General features: G+C 63.4%; 2 protein-coding genes across 4 annotated transcripts; both read left to right on the forward strand.

Moving 5' to 3' along the window:
- Positions 1–135: 135 nt before the first annotated feature.
- On the forward strand, positions 136–2,102 carry PMVK (phosphomevalonate kinase). Of its 2 annotated transcripts, none has more exons than XM_032985448.2 (5): positions 136–260; positions 357–420; positions 1,302–1,454; positions 1,527–1,656; positions 1,848–2,102. In XM_032985448.2, the coding sequence occupies exons 1-5, from the start codon at positions 178–180 to the stop codon at positions 1,994–1,996; spliced, it is 579 nt and encodes a 192-aa protein (XP_032841339.2). In that variant the 5' UTR covers positions 136–177; the 3' UTR covers positions 1,997–2,102. The 2 variants fall into 2 exon arrangements, with proteins under 2 accessions (XP_032841339.2, XP_032841340.2); XM_032985449.2 differs by having other exon boundaries at positions 137–260; positions 1,860–2,102.
- A 992-nt stretch (positions 2,103–3,094) lies between these two features.
- On the forward strand, positions 3,095–25,441 carry KCNN3 (potassium calcium-activated channel subfamily N member 3). Of its 2 annotated transcripts, none has more exons than XM_042784999.1 (8): positions 3,095–3,938; positions 7,070–7,165; positions 10,583–11,001; positions 14,488–14,629; positions 16,569–16,679; positions 18,047–18,174; positions 18,357–18,426; positions 18,934–25,441. In XM_042784999.1, the coding sequence occupies exons 1-8, from the start codon at positions 3,219–3,221 to the stop codon at positions 19,228–19,230; spliced, it is 1,983 nt and encodes a 660-aa protein (XP_042640933.1). In that variant the 5' UTR covers positions 3,095–3,218; the 3' UTR covers positions 19,231–25,441. The 2 variants fall into 2 exon arrangements, with proteins under 2 accessions (XP_042640933.1, XP_032841333.1); XM_032985442.2 differs by lacking the exon at positions 3,095–3,938 and adding an exon at positions 4,697–4,744.
- Positions 25,442–26,417: the final 976 nt, after the last annotated feature.

Consider the following 26,417-nt stretch of genomic DNA (forward strand, 5'->3'; position numbering starts at 1 on the left):
GTGGGGGGGTGCTGGGGTGTTCCGGCGAGGTTTTGGGGTGCGCTGCGCCGGCCCCGCCCTGCAGGGGGCGCCTCGAGGGGCGGAGCCAGAGGCGCCGCGCCCCGCCCCTCCTCGGGCCGTACCATTGGGCTCTCCGGGGGGGGGGGGGGGGAGAGGGGGGCGTGGCCGGGCGGGCGGATGGCGGTACCGAGCGCGGTGCTGCTGCTGAGCGGGAAGAGGAAGTCGGGGAAAGATTTCGTGGCCGAGGAGCTCCGGAGCCGGTACCCAGGGGGCGGGGTCGGGCCTGGGGGGTGGGGAGGTCGCGCCCGGTGCCGGTGCCGGTACCGGTGCCGGTGCTGCTGACTCGTCTCCCGCAGGCTGGGCCCCGACGTGTGCACGGTCCTGCGCCTCTCCGGGCCCCTCAAGGAGCAGTATGCCAAGGTACCGCCGGCCCTGCCACGCCCTGCCACGCCCTGCCACGCCCTGCTGTGCCGCGCCGAGCCGTGCCAGGGCATGCTGTGCTGTGCCATGTCACACCGCGCTGTGCCATGCCATGCCATGCTGTGCCACACCATCCCGAGCTGTGCTGTGCTGTGCCACGCCGTGCCAGGCTGTGCCGTGTTGTGCCACACTGTTCCATGCTGTGCCACGCCATCCTGAGCTGTGCTGTGCCATGCCACGCTGTGCCACACTGTTCCACGCTGTGCCACACCATCCTGAGCTGTGCTGTGCTGTGCTGTGCCATGCCACGCTGTGCCACACTGTTCCACGCTGTGCCACGCCATCCTGAGCTGTGCTGTGCTGTGCTGTGCCATGCCACGCTGTGCCACACTGTTCCACGCTGTGCCACGCCATCCTGAGCTGTGCTGTGCCATGCCACGCTGTGCCACACTGTTCCACGCTGTGCCACACCATCCCGAGCTGTGCTGTGCCACACTGTGCTGTGCTGTGCCATGCCATGCTGGGCTGTGCCACACTCTGCCGCATTGTACTGTGCCACGCTGTGCCGTGGTGTGACATGCCACGCTGTTCCATGCTGTGCCGCACCATCCCAGGCTGTGCTGTGCTGTGCCAAGCTGTGCCACACTGTGCCACACCATCCTAAGCTGCGCTGTGCTGTGCCATACCGTGCCACACTGTGCTGTGCTGTGCCACACTGTGCCGAGTTGTGCCACACCGTGCTGAGCTGTGCCGTGCTGTGCCACACTGTGCCATACCATGCTGTGCCATGACATGCCGTGCTGCGCCATACTGAGCTGTGCCACACCACGCTCCACTGTGCCATGGCACAGGCTGTGCCCGCTGACCCCCTCTCCCCGCAGGAGCACGGCCTTGACTTCCAGAGGCTGCTGGACGCCAGTGCCTACAAGGAGACGTACCGGCAGGACATGATCCGCTGGGGCGAGGAGAAGCGCCGCGCCGACCCTGGGTTCTTCTGCAGGACGGCGGTGCAGGGTGCGGCGCAGCCGGTGTGGGTGAGCGGCAGAGGGGGGGGACACAGGGAGTGCGGGGGGCACAGGGAGGGCGCTGACGGAGCCCCCGCGCAGGTGGTGAGCGACACGCGGCGCCTCTCGGACGTGGAGTGGTTCCGGGATGTCTACGGGGACGTGGTGCAGACCGTGCGGGTGGTGGCCACCGAGGAGATGAGGAAGAGGAGGAACTGGGTCTTCGTCGCCGGTAAGCAAGCGAGTGCGGCTTCCCCTGAGGACGGTGCCAAACCCGGGGCTGCACTGGCCCTGCGGCTGCTCCCCAGGCATGGTTTTGCTGCCTCCACCACCGTCCCCTGGCCGTGGGAGCTGGAGATTTTAGCTAAAGCCCCCCCAGCTCCGTGGGGTGGGGGACGGGCGGATGGATCCTGACCCACCCAGGGTCTCACCCAGGGGTGGATGACGCCGAGTCCGAGTGCGGCCTGGACCAGGGAGTGGCCTTTGACTGGGTGATCACCAACAACGGGGACGAGGCAGCGCTGGACGAGCAGCTGGAGACGCTGCTGCAGTCGCTCCGTGGGCGGCTGTAGCTCGGTGACCCTCTTGGGGACTCTGTGTGTGTTGTGTGTGTCCCCCCCCCCGGCATCCCCCCTCCCTGCCCTGCAAATAAAGCTCTGACACGGAGAACCACTGCCACCCCGGGTCTGTGTCTCATTTCCTGGGGACACACGCACACACCTTCACATGAGGCTGGGGGACACGAGCACTGTCCCTCTACGCCTGTGCGTGCTCCCCAGATTTAGGGGGGGAGGGGACAGAGGTGCAGTTTAATTCCCGCTGCCTGGGTGGGGGGGTGTCGCCAGCTGGGTGCTTCGTGGTGTATTTTAATAGGCTTCCAGCACCCAATTCCCCACGGATTATCCGCTTCTCGAGCAGACGGCTCCTGCCCTAATACCCGCTCCTCACCCCCAGCACAGCCAGGGGGGTTTTGGGGGGGGTTTTGGGGGCTTGGGGAGGGGGGTTAGGGCCCTGTCCCCCACATCCCATTGTTGTAGCAGCGAGCCCCGGGTCCAGCATTGCCCTGATCCCCCTTGGGGACATCCCTCGGGCTGGGGGGAGGGACACGCACACGCGTGGGGTGACCCATCCCCAGCGTAGGAGCACCGGCTCCAGCTGCTGCCGGTAACCTCCGGTCTCCGTAAGGGGATTACGGGGGCTTTATATAAGGGGAGGCGACCCCTCGGGGGGGGCTCCAGGGTCCCCCCGTGGGGTGGCTTCCTCCCTCCGGGGACCCGCAGCCTGTGCCGTCGAGGGGGGAGCCCGGTGGGCGTCTGTGTGGGGGGGTCACCAGGGGAGGTGGAACCAGTGCAGGGTCGTTCGGGATTTGTAGTCCGCCGGGACTCACCGGCGCCGGTACCGGGGGGGGTGTGTGTGTGTGTGTGTGTGTGTGTGTGTGTCCCCCTCCCGGAGGACTACAAGTCCCGAACGACCCCGCAGAGACGCAGGAACCGGGGGCGCGGGGCGGGAGGGTTTTGGGGGGGGTGGGGGGGGGATACGAAGCGGGGAGCGGGCGGGGATGATGTCAGCCTGCGGGGAGCCCCGGCGCGGCCAATGGCGCGGCGGGGCCGGGCCAGCGGCGGCGGCGGCGGCGGCGGCGGCGGCGGCGGGGGCGGCGGCGGCGGCGGCGGCGGCGGCGGCGGCGAGCGCGCGGCAGCGGCGAGCGCGCGGCGCCCCATTCATGATCCAGCGCGCGGGGCCGGTGCCCGGGAAAGCGGAGCCGGTGCCCGGGAAAGCGGCGCCGGTACCGCCGGTATGGAGACATCGGGGCATCTCCACGATTCGGGCGTGGGGGACCTGGAGGAGGACGGTCGGTGTCCCTGCCCCTTACCGGGGGATGAACGGTCACCGCCGCCGCCTCCCGCCGCGCTGCCGCCGCTCCAGCACAGCCTGTTGCACTCCTCGCCCGGGTCGTTACGGGCCCCTCCTCCTCCTCCCGCCGCCCCCGCCGCCCTCCACCCTTCCTCCCGCCACGGCAGCCAGCTCAACCTCGGCGACCACCCGGCGGGCTCCGGGGCGGGGAGCGGCAAACACCGGCAGCCCAGCCCGTTGGTGCACCGGCGGGACAGCAACCCCTTCACCGAGATCGCCATGAGCTCCTGCAAGTACAGCGGGGGGGTAATGAAGCCCCTCAGCCGGCTCAGCGCATCCCGCAGGAACCTCATCGAGGCTGAGCCGGAGGCTCAGCCCTTGCAGCTTTTCGGTGCCGGCGGACCCCCGGAGATCGTCGTCTCCCGGGAGGACAACCACGCGCCCGCCGCCCGCCGCCCCGACCGCCCGCCTGCCCGCCCGGCCCCCGCCACCTTCGCCAAGGGGCCCAAGCGCAAAGCGCAGAACATCGGCTACCGGCTGGGGCACCGCCGGGCGCTCTTCGAGAAGAGGAAGCGCCTCAGCGACTACGCGCTCATCTTCGGCATGTTCGGCATCGTCGTCATGGTCATCGAGACCGAGCTCTCCTGGGGGCTCTACTCCAAGGTACCGATGGGTCTCGGGGGTGGGCGTGAGGCCACCAGCGCTGGATGGTGCCCGGTGGGGTGAGCACGGAGCTGTTGGCCCCATATGGCATCCCGTGGGATAAGCATGGAGCCGGTGGCCCCATCTTCTGTGGGATGGGGCCGTACGGGCCGGCTGGGGATCACCGGGCCAGCGCTGGGGCCTTACAGCGACACTGCGGCCGCAGGTGTCGGGCAGGGCGAGCTCCAGGCTGGGGGCCGCCGGGGCTGCGTGCTGGGGCGGGTGCTGCGCCCGGGCCTGGCGGAGCTGCCCCGGGTGCTGGCAGCGCCAGGGACTGACCTGCCGGGGTCTGCGGTGCCCGTTGCCAGCCCGGCCGGGCACTCCTCCAGGTGCCGTGCCCTCAGCGGTGTGGCGGAGTCTCCACTCCGTCCTCCTCCTCCTCCACACCCCTTTCTTCCATTTTTTGTCTTTTTTTTTTTTTAATTTTTTTTTTTTTATTTTTTTTGCAGGACGGTGTCTTTTATTTATAATTCTCCCCCCACGCCCCTTCCAGCTCCTGCTCCTGGGCTGCGCTGGTTGGCAGCGATATGAATAACTCTTTGTATAGACATCTGTCATGTTATTTATACATATCCAGAGAGGGGAAGGCATCGGCACCCGCGCCGGCAGGGCGTGCGTGGCACCCATGGGCGTCAGCGGGACAGCGCTGCCGAGGGGGCTGGGGGGGCGGCCGGCGGGGTCCCCGTGCCGTGGTGCCGCTGGCAGAGGGGAAGGAGCGGGGTGGGAAGGGGCTGCTCGCCGCTTCCTGCCATTATCCGGCGCAGGCGGTGAGGAGGGCGGCGCGGGTGGAGGAGGCGATGGAGCTGGAGCAGGTGGAGGGAGGGAGGGAGGGAGGGATGTGGCTGGGGGGTCCCGTGGGTGCAGGGGACCCCACCGCCTCCCCACGGAGGTGCCTGGTTGGCAGTGGGGGGTTCCCGAGCCCTGGCTGCCCACAGCTGCCGGCATCAGTTGGAGCACAGGGGCCGCCGGCAGCGGTTCCCTCTGCTCCGGCCGAGGCGTACTTCAGTGCCGAGCCACATCCCTGGCTCCCCCACCGAGGGAGGAAGACGCTTCGCTTCGCTGCCGGAGCCTCTTCCCTGGCAGTTCCCACTCCCCTTCGGCAGGAGCAAGGCCAAACCGCCGTCCCCCACCTGCACCCGCTACCTGTTGAGCTGCAGTTGCCCTCACCGGGTTGCCCGTGTGCCTGGTGGGGGTGGGGGGGAACCCGGTGGCCCTCACCGCACGGCCGGCGGCCCCGCTGCCACGCTTGCTGACCCCGCCACGCCGAGCTGCCGCCTCAACCGGGGAAGACCCTGTGAGTCAGCGCTGCCGTTGTGCAGCCGCCCCGACCCCCGCCCCGGCGCCTGCCGCTCACCGCGATGCTCGTGCCGACAACTGCAGGGTGCAGGGGGGGGGGAACTCCCTGGCTCCCGGCTGCCCCCGGCCTTTGGCTGGAGCTGCGGCAGTGGGCGACGGTTTATAAATCCAACCCCCCCCCCCCTCCCCGGCAGCCCTCGGTGGGAAACCGGAGCTTGCCGGCAGGAACGCGGCCGTGACCGAAGGAGCGCCTGGGGCCGGGGCCGGCAGCTGTTGTGCGGTTGGGGATGTCGGTGCTGCCGGCCCTGGCCCGGCTCCAGCTCGGCCCCCGCGGCCAGCAGCCGTGCCACCACGTGCTCCCCAGGCCGGAGGGCGCCGGGGCTGAGCCAGAACACGAGGATGCGGTGGCTGGATTTTGCTGGCTCGATGCCCGTCCCTTGAGTAAAGGCAGGATGGGACCCCCCTCCTGCCCCTCGGGGATGGCACGGCTGCTTCCCAGAGCCACCAGCAGCCTGCGCGGCACGGCCGGGGTGAAGCGTGGGGAGGGTGTGTGCCGGGGGGGGACGCGGCGTCGCCGCGCTTCAGCCAACACCCCCCCCCCCCCCCCCCCCCGCCCCGGCTCCCGTTGTTTGCCGTGAGCGTGGGATCCAGCAGCAGCTTTTCCTGCCGGGTCCCTCCGGACCCAGCAGTGGCAGGGGGTATCGGTAAACGCGGTGAGCGTGCGGCAGCCTGTGCCAGTAGTGCTTGCCCGGAGAGCCGGTGGGTCCCTGGAGTCCCAGTGGCACCATGGGGTTCCCCGTGCTTTGGGCAGGCAGGATTAGTGCCCCCGGGAAGGGTCTGGCCAGAACAGCCTTGGCATGAGCGCTGCACCGGAGTTTGCCTATTAATAGCCGTTGTTTGGTCCCCGGCACTTCTCTCAGCACCAGCCATTATATTCACACAATTGCGTGGCCGGAGCCAAGTCGTTAACAATGCGCCACTGCCTCCGCAGCAAATAGTCCCTTCTCCACATTTAAATACCCCGTGGGGATGAGGGACACCGGGGAGAGGGAGAGGAGCGAGGCTGAAGGCATCCCGGGGTGCTGAGGAGCACAGCGTGCCATGAGCAGGCCAGGTCTTGGTGTGCCGTGAGCACGCGGGGCCTCTCTTAGCATGTCATGAGCACGCTAGGTCTCAGCACGCTGTGAGCGTGGCAGATCTCGGCATGCTGAGGATGGGGTGGAGGTGTGGGACGGGTGTGGTGGCAGGGCGGGTTGGTTTGGAGATGACACCTCGGTGAGGGGCTGCGAGTGCTCGGTGGGTGCCGCTGGCACCGGCGGGGCTGGATCGTGGCCGGCAGCAGCACGAATTTGCTGGCGGCAGAAGTGGGGCCCCGAGGGGAGCCGCGGGAGGGGACGGTGAATCCTGCTCTTGCTGGCAGGGTCCCGGGGAGCAGCCGCTTCAGCCCCCAGCGAATCACTGGCTGGTTTAATTTATATACAACTAATTAGCAGGAGGAACTAATTACACCATCCATTAGGCTGCCATAATATTGGGCTCACGCCGGATGCAGCCAGGGCGCTGGCATCGCATGTCCCAGAGACGGCAGGCTGGTAATTACACTTGGCAGAATCAGATTTAAAAAGTGTTTTGGAGAAAGGGCCGCTCTTGCCCAGGGTGCTGGCGGTGCCCTCGGAGCTGGGGTGGCCGAAGCGCTGGGGGGGAAGGGGGGGCACAACATCTCCCCAGGGGCACGGAGCCCAGCGGCATCCCGTGGCCACATCCCCACTAACGCCCGCCCTGCTCTCGCCTTGCAGGACTCCATGTTCTCCCTGGCCCTGAAATGCCTTATCAGCCTCTCCACCGTCATCCTCCTGGGCCTCATCATCGCCTACCACACGCGGGAGGTGCAGGTAGGTCCCTGGTGTCACCGGCACCGAGCTCGGGGCTGCCAGGGCAGGTGGCTGGGGTGGGCTGCAGGGTTTGCCAGCCACCCCGGTGGGATGCAGTACCCGAACTCGCAGCCTGCGTGGAGCCTTCTCCCTCCTCGCCAGGCTCTTGGGGGGCAGCAAAGGGTCTCGGGGGGCAGCGGGGCTGGGCACTGAGTGGTCTGCCCGGGCGCAGGGTGCCCGGCAGAGCTGCCAGCGGCTGGGGGAGGCTCAACCAGGAAGGGCTTGGACCAGCTGAGGTGCCAAGGAAAGCTGCGAAATCCTTTCCTAATCAGGTCTGCCCACTCTCTTCCTCCTTGCCTGCCCCGGCGTTGCTGGGAAATGAAAGGGCTCCCAGTTTGCTCCAGGAAGACTGCGCTTCCCCGCGGGATCCGGCTTCGGCACGACGCCAGCGTATTTTGGGGATGGGAGGAATGAATCACTGGGCAGGAGAAGGAGCATCTCAGGATGGGATGCCAAAGCCCCCAGCCCTGAATGCCGGGTGTTTTGGTGCACCAAAGATCCCACCTGGTCCCAGTCAAGGCTGGGGCAGCTTTGCTGGCTGGAGGGGCTGGAGGAAGGCACCCCACTCCCTGCCTGCCTCCTGCCTGCAAGGGACCTTCCCGGGAGCCACCGCTCCGGCTCAGCCTGCCTGCATGGGGACCGAGCCCAGCGGTGGGTTGCTCAAAGCAAATATTTGAGAGCTCTGTTTTTTGCTAGAATAATATTTACCCTGGGGTAGCAGCGGTTGGGGTCAGCTGGGCGGGCCGTGCCCCGACACTCGCCGGCTTCCTCCGCTTGTTGTTCTTGGGAGCGGGTTGTACAAACACAGCGTCCACCCAAGAGGCGTGGGGCTTTTCGCCTCTCCCCCCAAAATCCCCACTGCTGTCCCTCCGCTGGTCCCGGTCCCTGAGCGCATTTGCGGTGCCAGTTCAGGCACCAAACCTCGCCACGACCCGGTCGTGCGGCCCCAGCTGCTCCACTGGGCTGGTTACACTGGCAGGGAAGAAAATGAGATTGGTTTGACTTGATTTGCTTCAGACAAAGCCATTCTGGCCGCTGATCGCCCTATTATCTCCTAGGTGCTTATAAAGGGATTGCTGATAATCTGGCCGGGGATGGAAGCAGGGCTGACAGAGCTGTAAATCCTCAGCCTCTCGTCCCTCTCACCTAAGGGGGGGCTGCACTCACCCTGCCATGGCACTGCCAGATGTCCCCAGCCTCCAGGAAAGACTCGACAGTGGCTTCAGCCTCTTCTGTCAGTGTTAATTGCATTAATTGTCGAGTCCTTCAGGGCATTTGCAGCTCTCCCTGTGCCTTGGTTTCTCCGGGGCTGGAGCATCACTGTGCCTGGGGTCCTGCCTGTCCCCTCCCCAGCTGCCTGCACCCACTGTCACCCAGTGTCCCTGGGGTGTCCCTGGAGTGTCCCTGGGGTGTTCCTGGGGTCTCACTGTGCCCGTCGCCCACCAGCCAGGGCTGCAGGTGAGCAAGATCCTCCCATCCCCCCACCCCGGCCTCCCAGCTCTGCTTTCTGCTGCGAGGCCATGAGTGGCTGCTAATTGCGTGCTCTTCGTTAGGCTGAGCCTAGGTCCTCGCCCTCCCATGGCGAGGGGCTGCCCTGGGCTCGGTGGCTCTGATCCATGTCCCGGGGTGGTGCAGGGTGTGCTGTCCCCTGCCAGCGCCACATTTATCACCACGGTGTGTGACGGAGCACAGTGCTGAGGACGCTGCCAGCTCCAGACAGAGGTTTGGGGGGGGGGGGGGGGGGGGCACAGCCTCCCTCGTCCCTGCCCTTGGGGTGCCCAAGTCTCTTGGTTCATTTAATCCGATGAAGGTTTTTCCCCCCACGCAGCTTCTTTGGCGGTTTTCCTTGTCCTTTGCTTGCCCGGAGCTGGGGTGGCCAACACGCTTGCTCCTTCCGCTGCCGGAGCCGGTGCTGGGGATGCTGGGGATGCCCTGTCGGGTACCGCTGGACTGCGCTGGGGTTTCCATGGAAACCCGCAGCAATGCACTGCAGGTGCAGGGCTGAGAGGGGCTGGCGCAGGGGGAACCTGCCCGAATCCCCCCCCTCCCTCCTTCCCTTCCCTGAACTGGCCTGTTGCAAACACCCCACACGCAGTCAAAAGGCTCCCTGCCTTTTTCCTCTTGCTAATTTGTTTATTTTTAACACCCTTTTCCAGGAAGGAATGGGCTGTCAGCTTGCTAAATGCCTGAGGATCTCCCTTGACAGCTTGGAGCATTTTTATAAACAATTTCTCAAACAAAGCAGCTAAAAGGAGCGGAGCTTTCCAAACAGAAAGGGAGGTGGCCGGGGACGGCCGCTCCGTGAGTCAGTCCCGGCGGCTCTTGCCGTCCCTGGGGGGAGCCCTGTGTGCCGTGCCGTGCCGGCGAGGCGGCTGCCGCAGGTGCACCGGGGCCTCCGACAGGGCGGGAGGGTTGTTCCCAGGCGCGGTGCCAGCCGGGGCCGTGCTCCCACCCACCGCCCGGGTTGGAGCTGCCCCAGGAGCTCCCGGCCCCCCGGACAAGCCGGTGTCACTCTGCGCTTTGCAGGGTCGAGGACACGCCGGTGACATTAGTGCCAGCTGCCACGTCCCCCTTGGATCCCTTCCCAGCGGTGTCTTTGCCAAGCGCTGCTTGCGGAGAGGCCCTGAGCGCGTCCCCGCTGCTGTAGGTGACACCAGTGTCCCTGTTGCCGGGGCGATGGCAGCCTCGGGGTGGACCTGTCGAGGCAGGACGGGGTGGGGGACCCCCCAGGGGTCTGTCTGCGTGGCAGAGGGACCAGCCCGAGCTGCCGTCCCCCCCAGCTCCTGCAGAGACCCCGACTCCGTCACCGGTGGTGGGAGAGGAGCTGGTACCCAGGGTGAACTGGCGGTTACTATGACAACCGGATCCCATCGCCGCCAGCGGCCCAGTGCTCTGGCTGCGGCGTTCCCTCACCAAAAGTTGTGCTGGCACTCGGGGCGTGGCGGCTGCTGATGGCACTGGTGGGAGAGGAGGTGGCTCGTGCCGGGGCTCTGCGGCACCATGGCTTGCCCGTCTCTGTGCCCTGGGCGAGGAGCCTGTGCCGGGAGGTGAGCTCCTGCCAGCCGCCGTGCGGGAGTGGGTCGGGGCGAGCTGTCCTCATGCCCTGCCTCGGCGTGTGCTCGAGGCCAGGCACCCTAAAGCTTTCTGGGGTGGCCCCAGCGCCGTAACCATCCCCTGAACACACAGGCAGAGCAGCAGAGGGGATGGCAAAGGCTCGTTCCCACCTTTTCCTTCCCCATCCATCCAGCTCTCCTGGCTGAAGCCATCCCTGGCTCCGTGGGGCTCTGATGTTGGTCCCCCCCACTGCCTGTGGTGGGCTGCTGGTGGAGCAGGGTTGGTTGGGGCCACCAGTAACTCTGTGGTTTTGCATCCTGCTAGCTCTTTGTGATCGACAACGGAGCCGACGACTGGCGGATAGCGATGACGTATGAACGCATCCTCTACATCAGCCTGGAGATGCTGGTTTGTGCCATACACCCCATCCCTGGGGAGTACAAATTTTTCTGGACAGCCCGCCTGGCTTTCTCCTACACGCCTTCTCGGGCAGAGGCGGATGTGGACATCATCCTGTCCATCCCCATGTTCCTGCGCCTCTACCTGATCGCTCGGGTGATGCTGCTGCACAGCAAGCTCTTCACCGACGCCTCCTCGCGCAGCATTGGGGCGCTCAACAAGATCAACTTCAACACCCGCTTTGTCATGAAGACCCTCATGACCATCTGCCCCGGGACGGTGCTGCTGGTCTTCAGCATTTCCCTCTGGATCATCGCTGCGTGGACGGTCCGGGTGTGCGAGAGGTGAGAGGGGCTGGGGCGGCGGTTTGGGGTGCTCCACGGAGCCGCGATGGCCCAGCACACCGGGGGAGGGATGTGGAGATTGGGAGCAGCAGGTTCCCACCCCAACGAGTCCCTGTCCCGTGCAGGAGGCAGAGGCAAGGACAGCCCTGTACTCGCAGTGCCTGGGGACAGGCAGGGGCCCCGGGTGAGGGGACGGTGTGTGGTGCCAGCTGGCGCGGGAGCCCCAGGAGGGTGTGGGGGGGTGGTGGGGGACACGGGGAGCAGCGGAAGCTGCGGGGAGGCTGTCCATGGGGAGAGGCTGGCGAGTGGCAGTGCTTGGCTTGGGCTCTGGCGTCGCTGCGAGCGACTGCCATGACAACACCGCGGTGACAAACCCACTGCCGGATGGCATCACGCCGGCATCGGTGTGCTTGGCACGGGGGTTGCTGTGGCGACCGGCCCCGGTGGGTACCGCTGCACCTTCATTTCTCAGGGACGTGCCGGCACCCCTTTGTCCCCCGAGGGGAATCGGGGGGGGGGCTGTGACAGAGCACCCCCAGCCCACCCCAGCACTGTGCTGGAGGGGTTTCTCCCCAATCAGGGTGCAAGGTGCTGGCAGCACCCATCCATCCTGGGGCAGGGAGGGCAGGTCCCCATGGGGTGTCCTGTGCCAGCGCGGGGCCATCCCTGTCCCCAGGAGGCTGAGCTCGACACCGTGCTGCCATCAAAGCATGGCTAATTGTCCCAGAGGGCTCTTGGAGCCTGGGCTGGTCAGCAGGAAAGTGCCTGAGACACCGTTTGGTGTCTGTCTGTCAGTGAAATCGCGTGAAATCCCTTTAAGTTGTGGCAGCTTCGTGCCATCCTCAGAACTGAGGTGCGAGGGGTTGCGCCTGCTGACTCCCCAAGGTCCCCCGAGACACCCAGTTTCCTTCTGGGTGCTTGCAAGGCAGGAGGAAGACCACCCCTCCTCTTCCCCAGGGTGGGACCTGTCGCGCTGGTCACCCAGTGAAGGGGCATTAGAGCAGCTTTAAGTGCCGTGGCAGAGCAGAACAGCACGCTGAGATTTTATGAGCTTTTACAGGCTGCATTTGCCTTCCTGCCTCCCTTAATGATGCTCTCAGGATGTGCTGGATAGTCGTGCGCTGCTTAATTGTGTTTGGGAGATTTTTATTTGTGCCTCCTAAACAGGGAGCGGGCGGACAGGCTCCCAGGGGATGTGCAGGGGCTTGATTCCGTACCTGGGGGGCTTAGGCTGGAAAACACAATGTAAATAAAGAACCATTAGCGACCAAAAAAAAAAAAAAAAATAGAAATGACGCAGACGAGGCGCTGCAGATCACCGTCACCCGCAGCTGCCGCCACCTCCCTCTGTCTACAGAGTGAACCTGGGCGGGCTCCCAGCCGGGCTGGGGATGCACCGACCCGGGGGTACGCACGACCCTTGGGACATGCTCCATCCCCAAGGGATGCACCGGCCTTGGGTGCTGCACAGCTCCTGCAAGGGGCACCCAGGTCCTGTCCCTGTGTCCCCACCGATGGCGGGTTGCGGTTGCTGCACTGGCGCTGGAAACCGGTTTGCTGTGGCTTGTAGAAGCATCCCCAACCAGCATCTGCTGGGGCCGGGCGGCTTGGAGATGGCTGTGCTGCTCCAAGATGTGGTCCCCGGGGCTGGGGTGGCACGGCCGTGGCACGTCCCCGTGGGCGCAGCGTTGCTGCCAGGCATCCTCCCGTGCATGCCGGGGGGTGGGGGTGGGGGGGCTCAGCTCTCCCCGAAGGCAGCGAGTCGCTTAGCAACCTCGCCTGGCCGCCACGCAGAGCTGCCTGCGGTGCCGGCAGTGCTGCCGGCCTTGCCCGCCGACGGCACACACGTGCGCTCGCACGTGTGCGTGCACGTGCAGCCAGCCCTGCTCCCCCGGGGTGAGGGTGCAGCCAGCCCGGTGCTGCCCGCACCCACGGGGGGGGGGGGTCGGGTTGGCATCCCGGCGTGGCGATGCTCCGCTCGGCCGGGGCGTGGGACTGGGGCGATGCTCGTGGCAGCCCCGCTGGCCACCCTTCACGGGGGCAGGCGGACGAGGGGGCGATGGAAAGCGGCCCTGGGGTCTAACTGCTTGCCACAGCCCCGAGCAGGGAGCCCCGCTTCCCGCCCGCGCCAGCTGTGGCACATGCCAGCCCCTCCTGTTTATCAGCTCCTTCTCCTCAAAGAGATTCTCGGAATAGAAAACATCCGGCTGTCCGGCTGTGCTGTAACCCCCGTGCCTAGCACGATACTCCCAGGGTCATCCCCGCAGCTTGAGAGCTCACATCCTGTGGATGGGCTGGGCTCAGCCTTTCCCAGGGGAACACACTGGCTGGGATTGGGGGGTGCATGCCACTGCCGGGATTTTGGGGACCCCCACCGTGGCCGCGGTGATGGGCTCTGGCTCCCCTGGCCAGTGCTGCCCAGAGCGCGGCAACAGCTCTTGCCGCGGCTGAGTGCACCGGGATCTCATTCGAGGCTCCAATTACTTGGGGGGGGCGGGGGGGAAAAACATTTCGGAAGAGGAAAAAAACCCAACTGCTCCGGGAGTGGGGGAGCTGAGATGAACCGGGGGGAAATTGCCAAAAAGCTCCATCTGGTTTCCCTTTAATGATTTCGTGAGGAGGCTGGGAGAAGCCTGCCGGGGAGCGGGATGCGTGCAGGCAGGAGCGTGACCATCCTGCCTGTTGTGGGGCGAAGGTGCTGCCTGCCCTTTGCCCACCCCAGGGCTGAGTCCCGCTGCGGGCTGGGCCAGCCCCTGCTCCATCACTGGGAGCCAGTGCTGCATCCCACGGGAAGCATCCCTGCGTGGCTCGGCTGGGCTCGCGCCGGCCCTGGGGCCCCCGGTTGCGTGTTTGCCGGAAGAGCCGCAGCCGGCTGCCGGGCCGGCCAGGAGCGGTCACTGACCTCGCAGCTCAGCAGGGACACGGTGGAAACTTCGCAGCACCCCCCCTTGAAGCGGCGGCCGCTCCACGTGTGCTTCATCTCGAGCGTGTGAGCCGTTCCCCCGCGCTGTCCGAGAGCCAAGCGCATGCCGGAGGCTTGGCAGGATCCGTCCCCCGGGGCGGCGCAGCGGGGAGCGGGCTCAGCCCGCGTGGAGGCAGCGGTGGGGGGGGGGGGGATGCGGAGGAGGATGCCGGTGGCGAGCTGGAGCGGTCGGGGGCTTTGCAGAGCCGCAGCTGTTTCTCCCATCAGCCGGCTCGCACCGCCGTGCCACGTGGCACCGGCGACACAGGCGGCGGGACCGGGATGTGGTGACAGGTCTGACTGAAAGCAGAAGCCCTTTCCATTGAGTTTTCGCTCTGATTTTGTCTGTGTGGGTTTTCCTGCGCCAGAAATCGCTCAACCGCTGCTGCTATGGGGCGTCCTGCTGCGTTTTTAATCCCTATTCCCTGTTGCACAGCACAGCCTCGTGCCAGGGATGCCCCCACTGCTCCCCACAGCCGCCCCCGTCCCCTGCCATGACACTGATGCCCGTGTCCCCTTGGCAGGTACCACGACCAGCAGGACGTAACCAGCAACTTCCTGGGTGCCATGTGGCTCATCTCCATCACCTTCCTCTCCATCGGCTACGGCGACATGGTCCCGCACACCTACTGCGGGAAAGGCGTCTGCCTGCTCACCGGCATCATGGTAAGGGCCGTGCTGAGCCGGTCGCCTGTCCCGTGGGCTCTGGTGTCCCCGTCGCGGCAGCAGGGCCACCAGATTTTATGGGAACCCGCTTCCTGGCTGGCTTCCTGGATTTATGGGAACCTGCTCCTGTGCACGAGGTGTAATAGCTTCAGCCCCGAGGTCTCGCAGCCTGCGAAGCTGATAGAGCTGCCGCTGCAGTTACTGGAAGCGGAGTAATTAGCAGGTCATGGCGGTTTGGTTCAGGAGGTGATGGTGCAGGCTGGGTGTGTGCCTGGTGGGTGCTGCAGTCCCTGCCCTGGTGAATTCGGGGTGCATTTGGACTCGTGTTTGGCAAGGGAGTTGGGAGCTGGACCGCAGCAGGGTTCGGGATGTCCCCAGGGAGGAGAAGGGCCCCCGAGCATCCCTTGGCCATCCCCGTTCGCACCACCTGGTTTCCATCGCCCGGAGTAATCCCAAATGCTGCCGGCTCCTGCCGAGAGCAGCTGGGAGCCCTCCACCCCCTCCACGCTCCTGCCAGCATCACGGCTCTGCTGTGGCTTCATTTCCTCGTGGCCAAAAGGTCACCGTCCCCCGGGGCCTCCGGCGTACCTGCTCCAAGGCGCCCATGAGATGTCCCAGCTTGCGGGGCTCTCCATCCGGGGCGGCCAAAGGAGCGGCCGGGGGCCCTGCGGTCACGGCTCCCCCGCAGATCCTCCCCAGCACCCCAGTTCTACTCCCCTCAGCTCCAGGGGAGGGGATGGAGCCATCCCCCTGTGGAACTGGGGCAGCCCGAGCTGGCGCCCAGCACCATCCGGGCTCCGCTCTGCGCCCCGCGAGAGCCGTCAGACGAGGCGGCTCCGCCGGCGGGTGTTAATTTTATATTATCTGCAAGCCTTTGATCTGTCTCGTATGAGGCTGGGCGCCAGCGAGGGTGATGCTGCTGGTAGGAGCCAAATGAAGGAGAAAATCCCTCTTGAGTGGGGGGACACGCGGTGTTTCCCAGCAGCGCAGTGCAAGGGAGCAGCCGCCAGCTCGGCCGCGGGGGTCCCAGTGCTGTGGGCTCCCAGAGCTCCCCCCCAGCCAGCAGTTCCTTTGAACTGAGACACCATCCAGCAAAGCGTGCCCCGCTCCCAGCACCCATCTGGCAGCACAGCTGGGGGATGGGGACCCCCCCATGATGGCGGGGGGATCCCCAGGGCTCCCTGAGCCCCACAGCACCAGGGGTGGCCGCCCCACCGGGAAGAGAAAAGCGATCAGAGTCGAGAGCACACACAGCGGGACCTTCAGGGATGCTAAAGGATTCAGCTCAGAGCATGATGTTAATTAATGACTCTTTAATAAATTAAGGAGTGTTTGCCAGGATCGTGGGCCTCTGCCAGAGTGCTCGGGGGGGGGAGCGGCTCATCTGGTACGGGCAGCAGCAGGCAGAGTGCTGGAGCACCACCGAGAGCGGAGGCTTGGCACCTTTGCTTTCCAAAGACAAACAGGCGCCGGAGATGATGGCTACGGCGTGGATCCGGCCCTAATCGCTGGGATAAGCAAGCTCCCAGCTGTCGCTGTTGGGAGACGTGGTGATTCAAAGGGTTCCGATTCGGGGGTCCCCTTCCCCGCTCTCCCCCAGGTCAGCTGGTGCTTCCCCACCGCTCTCCCACCCCGGAACCCCACCTCGGGTGCTCCCCATCCTACAGCATGGGGCAGGTCCCCAGCCTGTGGTGGCTTAGCCTGGTCATTTCTAATGGGTGCCAGGGAGGTGAGGGCTCAGCACTGATCACCAGCGACAGCATAAATCATCCTGTTAATTAGCCAGCACACGGTCAGCCGCTCAACACCCAGGGTTTGTGATATCTCCTCCTTAGGATAATGTTTGTGGGGGGTTGCAGCGGTGAGGGTGGGAGTGCTGCTGTTGCACGAGGTTGCTGGAGGATGACAAACTGTTTCCCTGCCTGACGTCCCCGCGCAGGGCGCCGGCTGCACGGCGCTGGTGGTGGCTGTGGTGGCCAGGAAGCTGGAGCTCACCAAAGCTGAGAAGCATGTCCACAACTTCATGATGGACACGCAGCTGACGAAGCGGGTAAGGTGTTGTGGGGGTCAGCAGGAGTAGGGGGCCGTGCTGCATGGCGGGAGCTGGGGGGTGCAGGGTACCAGGGTGGGAGGAAGGTGTCAGCACCTCTGGGTGCGGGTCCCACGGGTCCCACAGTGGAGGAAGGCATCCGAGTGCCTTGGATGCAGAGCAGGCACAAGTGTTACGGGAAAAGCAAACACCACCAGCTCTGTATCAGGGATTTAGGTGATGCAGGATGCTTGGCTGCACCCCCAGGAGCAGGAGGAAAAGCTGTTTGTTTTGTTTTTTTTTTTTTTTCTTTTTCCCTGGGAGGATACAGACTCCCTCATTTTGCAGAGCATGATCTCACTTAGCTCAGTGTCAGGAAGACAACTGGATTTCGGTGATTCAGTGCCTCGCCTGCTGCAAGCGAGAGCCGCACCACGAGGCTCCTGCAGTTTCCATCCCCGAGGAGGGACCCGGAGGCCGTGGCTGTAGTGGGGGTCCACGAGGTCGCTGGTGGTGCCGGGGTCTGGTGTCACATCCTGGTGTCACGCGGGGGCTGCAGGAGGTCTCTGGTCTCAGCAGCCTCGTCGCAGCAAAGCGTTGGCAACCCGGTAGTGCCGCGTGATAGAACGGGCTCCGCGCACCGGCAGCAGGAGTGATATTTTATATAGGGGATGGTGGCACAGCGAGCATCAGTGCAGCCCTTGGAAAGGTGACCTCCCAGTGCTGGGATGTGGCTGGGGCACCCCGCTTCGCCCTGGAGAGCAGAGCCCCGGGGAGAGCCGCGTGCCAGCAGGAGCCCTGACACCCCGGGAATTGTCGGGGACCTTGGCATGGCCAGGCTGGGAAAGCAAACAGCCGGTCGGTCCCACTCCCCTGGCCATGGATATGGATCCGTGGGCTCCGTGCCAGGCAGGCAGCGGCCAATTCATCTTGGAGTGAGCAGCAGAGCTGCGGTTTAGCCGGGGAGCCTGCGGAAACCACGTCCTCATGCCGGCAGCCCAGCCGGGACCTGCCAAGAGCGGCAGATGGATGCAGGAATTGAGAAAAACTTTGGGATTTTTCGCTTTTTTGCGAGGCTTAGGGTAGAGCTTTGTGCGTGGGTGAGGAACCCAGGATGGGGGGGATGCGGGCGCACGGGGGGGGCTGAGACCTGCCGCTCGGTGCGGGCAGCTCTGCCTGCCCTTCCTCCCGTCCCAGCTGCCTGTGATCCTGTGCAACGGTGCGGGAGTGGAGCCGAGCACCTCGCTCCAGCCGGGGTGAGCCAAGTGCTCTCACAGCGTCGGCTCACGAACCGTCAGCTCATGGCAGAGCCAGGCCGGTGTCTCCGTGAAATCCCGTGTGCCGGCGTGGCCGGGGCCGGTGACCTGCAGCCACCTCTCCTCCTGCAGATCAAGAACGCGGCAGCCAACGTCCTGCGGGAAACGTGGCTCATCTATAAGCACACCAAGCTGCTGAAGAAGATCGACCACGCTAAAGTCAGGAAGCATCAGAGGAAGTTCCTACAAGCCATTCACCAGTAAGGGGCTGCGCACTGGGCAGGGGTGCTGGGGGGGGATGCTGAGCCCCAGCGGAATCGTGGTCCAGCCCCTGGCAGGGACGTGGGGACAATTTCCCATTGCCTGGGACGCAGGCAGGTCTCTGGCTGCGGTTTGCAATTGGGGAGGGGGTGCAGCCACATTGCTCTTTCCTTCTCCCCAGGTTGAGGAGTGTGAAGATGGAGCAGAGGAAGCTGAGCGACCAAGCCAACACCCTGGTCGACCTCTCGAAGGCAAGTCCTCGCAGTGACCTCTTGGCTCGGCCAGGCTGCCCGAGTGTTTCTCTTCACTTGGAAAAACTAAAGTGGACCTGGCTGACCGCAAAATGCTCCAGCTCGGTGGATGTCAGCCGGGAATAGCTGCTGTGGGATGGCTGCCCTCGCAAGGCAGGGAGAGAAACACAGACACGAGCCAGGGGCTGGGGAGGGGGGGGGGTCACTAAGCTTCCAGGAAAGATCTTTGCCCCCTGCACCCCCTTTTGCAGCCCCAGCTGGGGGTACCATTGCTTGGCAGCACAGGGCCAGCCGCCCCTTTCCCCTCCAGCTGCACGGAGGCAGGTTTTCCACATTTTAATGTCTTCAGGCGAGCTAAGCTGTGGTCACAGTGCCCCGCAAGCTCCTGGAGCGGGTTGAGACAGGGCGGCTCTCGGGGCTCTGCTCACAGAAAAGGGTTAAAGGGCTCTGCTCTGCCAGGGACAGCGGCACTAACCCCGCCGCTGCCCCGCTCTGTTCCCTCCTCAGATGCAGAACGTGATGTACGACCTCATCACCGAGCTCAACGACCGCAGCGAGGACCTGGAGAAGCAGATCAGCAGCCTGGAGTCCAAGCTGGAGCAGCTGAGCGCCAGCTTCAACTCCCTGCCCCTGCTGATGGCCGACATGCTGCGCCAGCAGCAGCAGCGCCTGCTCGCCGCCGTCCTGGAGGCGCGGGGGGTCGGTGTGCCGGTGGGCACCCCCCAAACCCCTCTCTCCGAGAGCCCCATCGGGGTCAGCTCCACCTCCTTCCCCACCCCTTACACGAGCTCAAGCAGCTGCTAAAACGCAGCCCCCCCTCAGCCCCCCCCACGGACAGGGGAAGCGTTTCCACGTAGGTCCCGAGGTCTCCATGGACTTTCTTCTGGTCCTCGAACCGCCGCAGGACCCTTCGGCCGGAGCCGGTGGGACCAGCAGTGCCGAGCGATGCTCGGAGCTTTGCCAACGCCTTGGTATCGGGAATCGCATCCCCATTCAGGTGCCTCTACTCGTGGTGAAGGAAGGGGACGGGAGGCGACGCCTCGGGCGAGCCTGCGCCGTGGCGTCCGGTGGCGGACGGAAAACCCACGCTCAATCTCAGGTCTTCACATTTGAAAACAAACCAACAAGTCAGAAGCACTGAAGCAACGGAGACACCAGAAGGGAGAGGTTTCCTCCCCTGCGTGGACCCTGCCGGGGGCCGGGGCGCTCCCCTCGCCCCCCGCCCCTCTCAGCATCGCAAAGCCCCGCCGGGCAGATGCCAACGTGGTGGTTTCTTGCACAGGCTCTGACCTACACTGCCCACGCTCCATCCCATCTCCTTACCAGGACTCGCACGAACCCCCCACCTCGCATTGCCAGTGGGGTGACAGTGTCTGGCTGTAACCTGCCTGGGGAGTTCTCCGGGAGCCGTGAGTGTTTTCTGCCCAGGCAGAACAAAGGACTCTTCTTCTTTTTGGTCCTCGCTGTCATATTCTGCCTGGAGACACGTGCCGGAGCCAGGAAAGCAGTGCCTAAAGCGTGCGGGGCCGCGGGGCCGGGCAGGGCTGCCCCCAGCCAGTGCAGCGATGGCTAATGACAGGGCTGGCGGGCCAGCCCGGGTGCCGGGGGGGGGGTCTCCAGATGTTCACATCGCCACCCGCCCGAGACACCACCCCTACCCCACCCCACCCCCCCCCAGCATTTTGGGAAGCCAGCAGGCTCTTTGCAGCGGCCTCAAAACTGCCGGATGAAAAAAAAAAAAAAAAACAAACCATCGGCTACAACCGCCTCCGCTCACACCGGGAACGTCCACGCTCGAGCCCAGCCGGCAGCGCCGAATCCGCCGGGGTCGAGCAGGAGCAAGTGCTGTCGTAGCGGGGGGCAGGCACTTCATCTGTTTAAAACAAAGCCCATCGCCTTCGTGCCGCTTCTGCTGGGTTTGGTGGGGATCAGCAGCACCGTCCGGCGCCGTCTCGGCAATGGCACAGCTGCCACCTGTGCCTGCCAAAGCACAGCCCCTCATGCTTTATCTTTTTTTTTTTTTTTTTTTTTATGCTGGCATTCAGCTTTCTGAGGTACCCTTGCATCACCTGGCTACTTCTGGAACCAGCTATTTTCTATTCTGCTTTCACCATTTCACCCTTTTTCCTCCCCAGTTCTGCCCCGGGGTCGTGTTCAGGGTCTGCTGGCTCCTTGCATGGAGCCCTGCCTGCTGCTGCTGGGCTCCGGCTTTGGGGCTGCTGTTTGCTGCTTTCAATGAAAACTCAGCAGAGGCTATTTATATATTTTTAAACAGATGAAGTAACCATGTAATTACTCCACGATATTAATTACACCTCACCCAGCAGTGTCAGTAATTGTAATCAAAGTCACTGTGTTACTCCAGGTATACTCGGCCTGTAATCTCCTTTGTAACTCTTTCCCTTCCATAAATAACGCTGGATTTTGTGCGCACGTAGGCAGGGACGTCTCAGCCCAATGCCGAGGAATTTCTGTGCAAAACTCCACTTGCTGCTGGTGGTAGGTGGTTTACTCCTTGTGCCCTGCAATTAAAGTTACGTAGAAAACAAGCAGTAGTTAGCGAGGAGCCCTCTCCCCCGCCGGCCCCAGCCAGCGGCAGGAGGAGAAGGAGGAGGAGGAGGAGGAAGGCTGCAAGGTAACAGCAGGAGTGCTGCAAAATGAGCTCCCGGTGCTGCAGAGGTGGTTGCGTTGAGCCCGTTGGTAGCAGGGTAGCGAGCCACGGTCGTTCCCATCACATTCAGGGAGGGAAGGAGAACGCACGGCGATCGCTGCCAGCCTTTTCTGGTCCGCGGCCGGCTGGAGATACTCGGCTTCTGGGAATGAGCTGCTCTTCCCCTCTTCCAAGCTCTTGTCATTAGTGTAATTGCAGGGTGGGCAGGACGGCTGAGAGAGTGTCGCTGCCTTGGCAGCCCCCGAAGGTCTATTCTTAGCCCTGCTGCTGCTCCCTGTGTGCCTCCAGGTGACCCTCAGCCCTACCTCCCCAGCGGGAAAAGCTTCTGCCCGTCTCCATAAGGAGCCTTCCAGCATGGCAATGGAGAAAAGGTTGCAAATTTGGAGAATGAGCCTGAAACGCAGTGTCTCTGCTGGTCTGCAGGCAGCCAGCAGAGAAAAACACTTCCACGCCTCTCCTGGGATTTGGGCAGGAACAAACTGCCACGTGCAATGGGGCTGTGCACGGGGCGAGGTGCAGGGATGTGTCCTAGAGCATCAGAGAGCTGGAGGAAGTATTGATGCTCGGGAATTGATACTGCCAGCGGGAACCTCCTTATGGGCTAATGATCAAGTCTGGGAAATCAAACCGAGTAAGTCAAGACCAGGCACTGTCAGCTTGCTGGGACTGGAGACGCTGAAGGGGCATGAAGGACCAGTGGTGAGAGCTTCAGGATCGCAACTGGTGCACAAGATGGGGCAGAGCCGCCGCTTCAGCGGGATTTCACCAGGGCTGACAGGAGCTGGGCTGGGGCAGTGTGATGTCCACACCTCGCAGCCCACACCCTGTATCCTCCAGCCTCACCCCTGCACAACCTGCACCCCAAAGGAACCCCTCGGCCTGAAACCTTGCAGCCCTGGGTCTGCACCCTACTCTGCACCTTTCACCCTGCATCCTTTCCACCCCTGCACCCCCTCAGCCCCCACCCTGCATCCCATACACCCTGCACCCCCCCTATTGCACCCACACCCCTGCCAGTGCTTCAACACTGGTGCCAGTAGCCCTGACCCATTGCCCTGAGCACCCAGCTCACCGCACCCCACCGAAGCCAACACAAAGACTAACCCCCCCACCCAGCCCTGCTGCCGGGACCGGGGAGCCGCCCCGAGGCCACGGTGAGGGCAGGCATGGGGGGGAGCCCCCAGCACCCCAGCATTGCCCAGCCCACGGCATCCCCTGGTGTTGGGGGGCTCTGGGCCTGGGGTGTCTGCCTGGAGCTGCCACCCTGCTCCTTGCAAGTGGCTCTCGGTCACCAGCAGTTGAGCAGATTCGAGCTGGAATGTCCCTTCCTTGTGGCGGCTGGCAGGGCTCCGGTAAATTGCTCCGGTAAATGCTCCCCAGCCGGTGCTGTCTACAAACCTGAGAATGTTATTTTGGAGCCTGCGGCCCCCGAAAGGCATCGGGACAAGCGGAGAGAAGAGCTGGGACCAGCGACCGAGGCGGAGGAAAAGCACAAGAACAAAACTGCGATGCAGAGTTATAATCCCAAAGAGATGCCGACCTCCCACAGCTGGGAAGCATCCGACCCCCCACGCCGATGGGGCTGAACCCCGAAGCCCCTCCAGGACCCACCTAGCCACAGCCAGTCTCATTTTCGGCACAGCCTCGGGTTTTTTTTGCTCCTTGAACCTCCTCCCTGCGCTGCCTGCGAGGAAACGTCCTAGAAACGCCAGAAAAATACCACGTCCTCTGCAAACTCACAGACGTTTCTGTCTAGACTTAAGGAGCTTCGACCTGGGTTTGCATCTTGCCTCTGTACTGCTCGCTTCTTTTTTAACAATAGGGGAAAGCATAATAGTTTATTTTAACTATGAAATATATTGCTATATTATAAAGGTTATTGTAACTTTCAATTATGGTTTTGTACCCAACCCGGTTGTCAGCAGGCAGCGACGCCAGCCTGCTGCCACAAAATGTCTGTTTCTGAGTACAGCCGCTGCTCCCGGTGAGGACGGAGGCCAGGGCTGGCAGAGGAGGTGTGCAGAACCCCAACCAGAAAGGCTCCACACGCTCCCTATCCTTTACCCCCAGGTATTTATTCCCATTACCTGGAAGCTGGCCTTTAGCAGGTCCAGATCCACGTTGCCCAACAGCACCAGAACTTTGTTTCTCCTTAGGGAAAAGTCTGCACCCCCCCCCTCCTTTTCTCCCAGGGTCTCAGCAGTTTCTGGAAAGCCATTTCCCCCCCCTTGGTTGTCTCCAGCTGAAGGAGGGACTCAGCTCCCTGGGCATGAGCTGTGCAGGAGCCAAAATTCCCCCTTTCCCCCAGGATAGAGGCTCTCGTGGAAGAAGTGGTCGGGGGGCGCGCTGCTTCCCTCCTCCAGCCGGACTTTCGGCACATTTTGGCTCAGCGTGGGCAGGATCCAGGCAGGGTTTGAAACAGGGAATCACTCGTGCCTAGGAAAGGGTGAGGGTGCAAACATCCTCCTCCGCGGAAAAGCTGGTCGCTGAAACACGCTGCTCTGCATTTGGTCTGGGGACCGGCAGGCAGGCAGGACCGTTCCTGCCCGCTTTGGCTCCCTTAGACCTGGAGCCGGGCTGTGTGGGGTTTGCTCAGAAGGAGGCAGGCGGCAAGAGCGTGCTCACTTTTTCTTCTCAGGTCAACACCTAATTTCTGGGATGGGGGTAAGGGCAGCCCTGCCCGGGTGATCTGCGCTGCCACAGGCAAGGGCTGCGTTCCTGGGAGCGATTTCGCTCTCTCGGGGTGAATTGCTTTGAGGGAACGCAGCCACGGTGCCCAGGAGGTGACCTGCCCCGGGGAGCTGCGCCTTTTGCTCGCTTCAACCTCAGGCTGTGATGGTGTAGGGGGACGAAGCCTTGAGCACGAGAGAAACACGATGAGGTTGCAGAGACTGCTCCGTCTCAGCCTTCCAGCTAGCTGATGTACTCCTTGAGCCTTAGAGAGTATCTCTTCCTTACCTCCAGCCCCTGAGCTGCTGGACCTGATTCCCACTGGATCGAGATCTGTGGGCAAATAAGTCTTAAAATGTTCTTTTGCAGCCCTGATGCTCCTTCCTGGCCAGTCTTCCCACATGGAGCGTGACCATGTCCGGGAACAAGCCAGCGCCTACGGGACCAATTCTTGCTGCTTTTGTCCAGTGAAAGCCTAAAACCCCCTACACCGGCTCTTCCCCATCAGAGTTGTCGTCACTGCCGTGCTGTCATAGTTATCACCGTAATTACTGTCACAATTGTGCTGGTCTGACCCTCCCAGACCAGTCAAGCCCAGTAGGGTCAGGTCCCAGCAGCAATGAGCTGCCACCAGCTCTGGTGGCTCCTTGCTGGGCCCTAAACCCAAAATCCCCCCGCAGAAACCAGCTGGCAGATGGTGGCTGCCTGGGATTGCCCGGCTGGGGCTGTTCCTGCCCCCACACATTTGCCCCCACTTGTCCCCCGCTTTGGGACACGGTCAGGACCAGCTCAGGCATTTAGAGCTCTGCCAGAGGAGAGGGGCTGGTTCCCCTGGGAGGGCAGGGCTGAGCCCCCCCCTGCTGCCACCTGGGTCTGGGGGTGCCTGGGGATTTCTAGGGTGCTTGGCCCCCCTGCACCACTCTCCCTTGGGCTCCTCCTGCCCAGCATCTCCCAGCCAGCTCAGAACCCCGTGTGATGGACACCAGGTAGGTTTAATGGGGGGGAAGGTGATTTCTCAGCAGTTTGAGAAGGGGAAGATGCTGCTGCAAGGCTCAGTACTGGTCCCAGCTTCTCCTCTCTCAGCTCTGAGCTCCCTCCCAGAAGGCACCCAGGTGGCAGAGAGGGGCTTTTGCAGGGGAGAGGAAAAGCCTCTCCATGGGATTACTTATTTCCCTGTTGGATGAGCCACCTTGGAGCCCCGTGGGCCACAGGGCAGGGCTCCGGCACCGCCTGCTCGATGGGGCTGGAGACTGGTGCTCCGGGCACTGCAAGACGCGCGCCCAGCTCCGCTCCTCCTTCTGCCCAAAGTGTTCTTCCCCTCGCTGAGGTCTCGGCACACCCTGACCCGCCGACGCACCTCCCAGCAGGAGCCATTTGCGTGTCTCCGTGGTCAGGATCTGGCCCCGGGCTTACATCCCTCCTTCTGGTCCGATCTCTTGGCCAGGGGGAAGGGAGCGGGCACTGGCCCGTCCCCACAACATTGCCATAAACCCAAGCTGTACCCAGAAACAGGCATGTTTTAAACTATGGCTTTAACCTGTTCACTGTAAAAAGTGCCTTGGACTTTAATCTGAAGAGGTCAGTATCTATAAATATTTACCTGTGCGGGTGTGTAAGTATGCAGCTATCTATGTATAGTTACACACACAAATATATGATATATACGTACATCTATAAATGCTTCAGACCCCTCTGTTCTGCTGGTCTTGGGAGCTCTCTTCTTTCTGCCGCTGGGGTTGGGGTCCAGCTGTGGAGTGATGTTGGAGGCATTTCTGCTGTGGATACACCTCACCACAGGACAGCCTCACACCGTGAGGGTTCTGCTCGGTGCGGTGGTTCCCCCAGTGGTGCTGAGCTCTCCCGTGCCTCCCCAGAAAGCAGCTTTGTCCCTCTCGGGGGTCCATCTGTGCCCTTTGGGGAGACCCCAGCGAGGGGGAGGCACCTCTGTTCCCTTGTGCAGGAGGATGCTGACACAGGGGTACCATCTCAAGAGCCCCCCATGCCCAGGAGCTGCTGGGCACTTTGTAAAACCCCGTGCACTAATTGCTGCCCCTCAGGACGCCCCAGCTCCCCGGGCAGCTTTATGTGAGCAGCGAGGTGTTTTCTAGCCACTTGCTCCCAAAAGTGCTTTTTTGAAGGGGATTGGGGTTCCTGTGTGCTCCGGCTGTGGCTCAGGGAGAAACCAGAGGAGCCCGACAGCATGGTGGATGCTCTTTTCTCCATCTGTGTGCCAAAGCTCCCCAAGGATTTCCCTCCCGCTCACCCCAGCTCTGCCTGAACATCAGAGCTGGGCTGCTCCCTCCAGTTCCACTAACAGCTCGGTTCGTCCCTCACCTCTAAAGAAGCAAGGATAAAAGCTGGCTGGGGTGCAAAGGGCACGAAAACAACTTTCACAGAGGGAACATGTTGGTAGAGAGAAAGGGAAGCTGGATCCTTTCCCATTGAGCGCCGCTAAATCCAGGCGACGAGTCAAAAGCCTTGCTCAGAGCCTGGCAACGCTGAGCTGCGAGCTTTGGCTCGCTCTGTCAGCGAGCGGGCACTAAGACAGCAGCCTGGGGGACTGGCTGCCCCAAAATGCAGCCCCATGTAGGGGCCAGGAGGGTGCCAACAGGCACATGCCTCCCGACTAACCCAGCTAGGGGTGTTGCAG

This window comes from Tyto alba, unplaced genomic scaffold (assembly GCF_018691265.1).
Source record: "Tyto alba isolate M040663 unplaced genomic scaffold, T.alba_DEE_v4.0 Super-Scaffold_8, whole genome shotgun sequence".
Taxonomy (NCBI): domain Eukaryota; kingdom Metazoa; phylum Chordata; class Aves; order Strigiformes; family Tytonidae; genus Tyto; species Tyto alba.

Excerpts from the sequence above, each read along its gene's own strand:
- KCNN3 (XM_042784999.1), top strand. The coding sequence starts at position 3,219 with ATGGAGACATCGGGGCATCTCCACGATTCGGGCGTGGGGGACCTGGAG. Across the intron at positions 7,166-10,582 it reads ACCACACGCGGGAGGTGCAG|CTCTTTGTGATCGACAACGG; the intron begins GTAGGTCCCTGG and ends GCATCCTGCTAG. Across the intron at positions 18,427-18,933 it reads CCCTGGTCGACCTCTCGAAG|ATGCAGAACGTGATGTACGA; the intron begins GCAAGTCCTCGC and ends TTCCCTCCTCAG.
- PMVK (XM_032985448.2), top strand. The coding sequence starts at position 178 with ATGGCGGTACCGAGCGCGGTGCTGCTGCTGAGCGGGAAGAGGAAGTCG. Across the intron at positions 261-356 it reads GCCGAGGAGCTCCGGAGCCG|GCTGGGCCCCGACGTGTGCA; the intron begins GTACCCAGGGGG and ends CGTCTCCCGCAG. Across the intron at positions 421-1,301 it reads TCAAGGAGCAGTATGCCAAG|GAGCACGGCCTTGACTTCCA; the intron begins GTACCGCCGGCC and ends CTCTCCCCGCAG.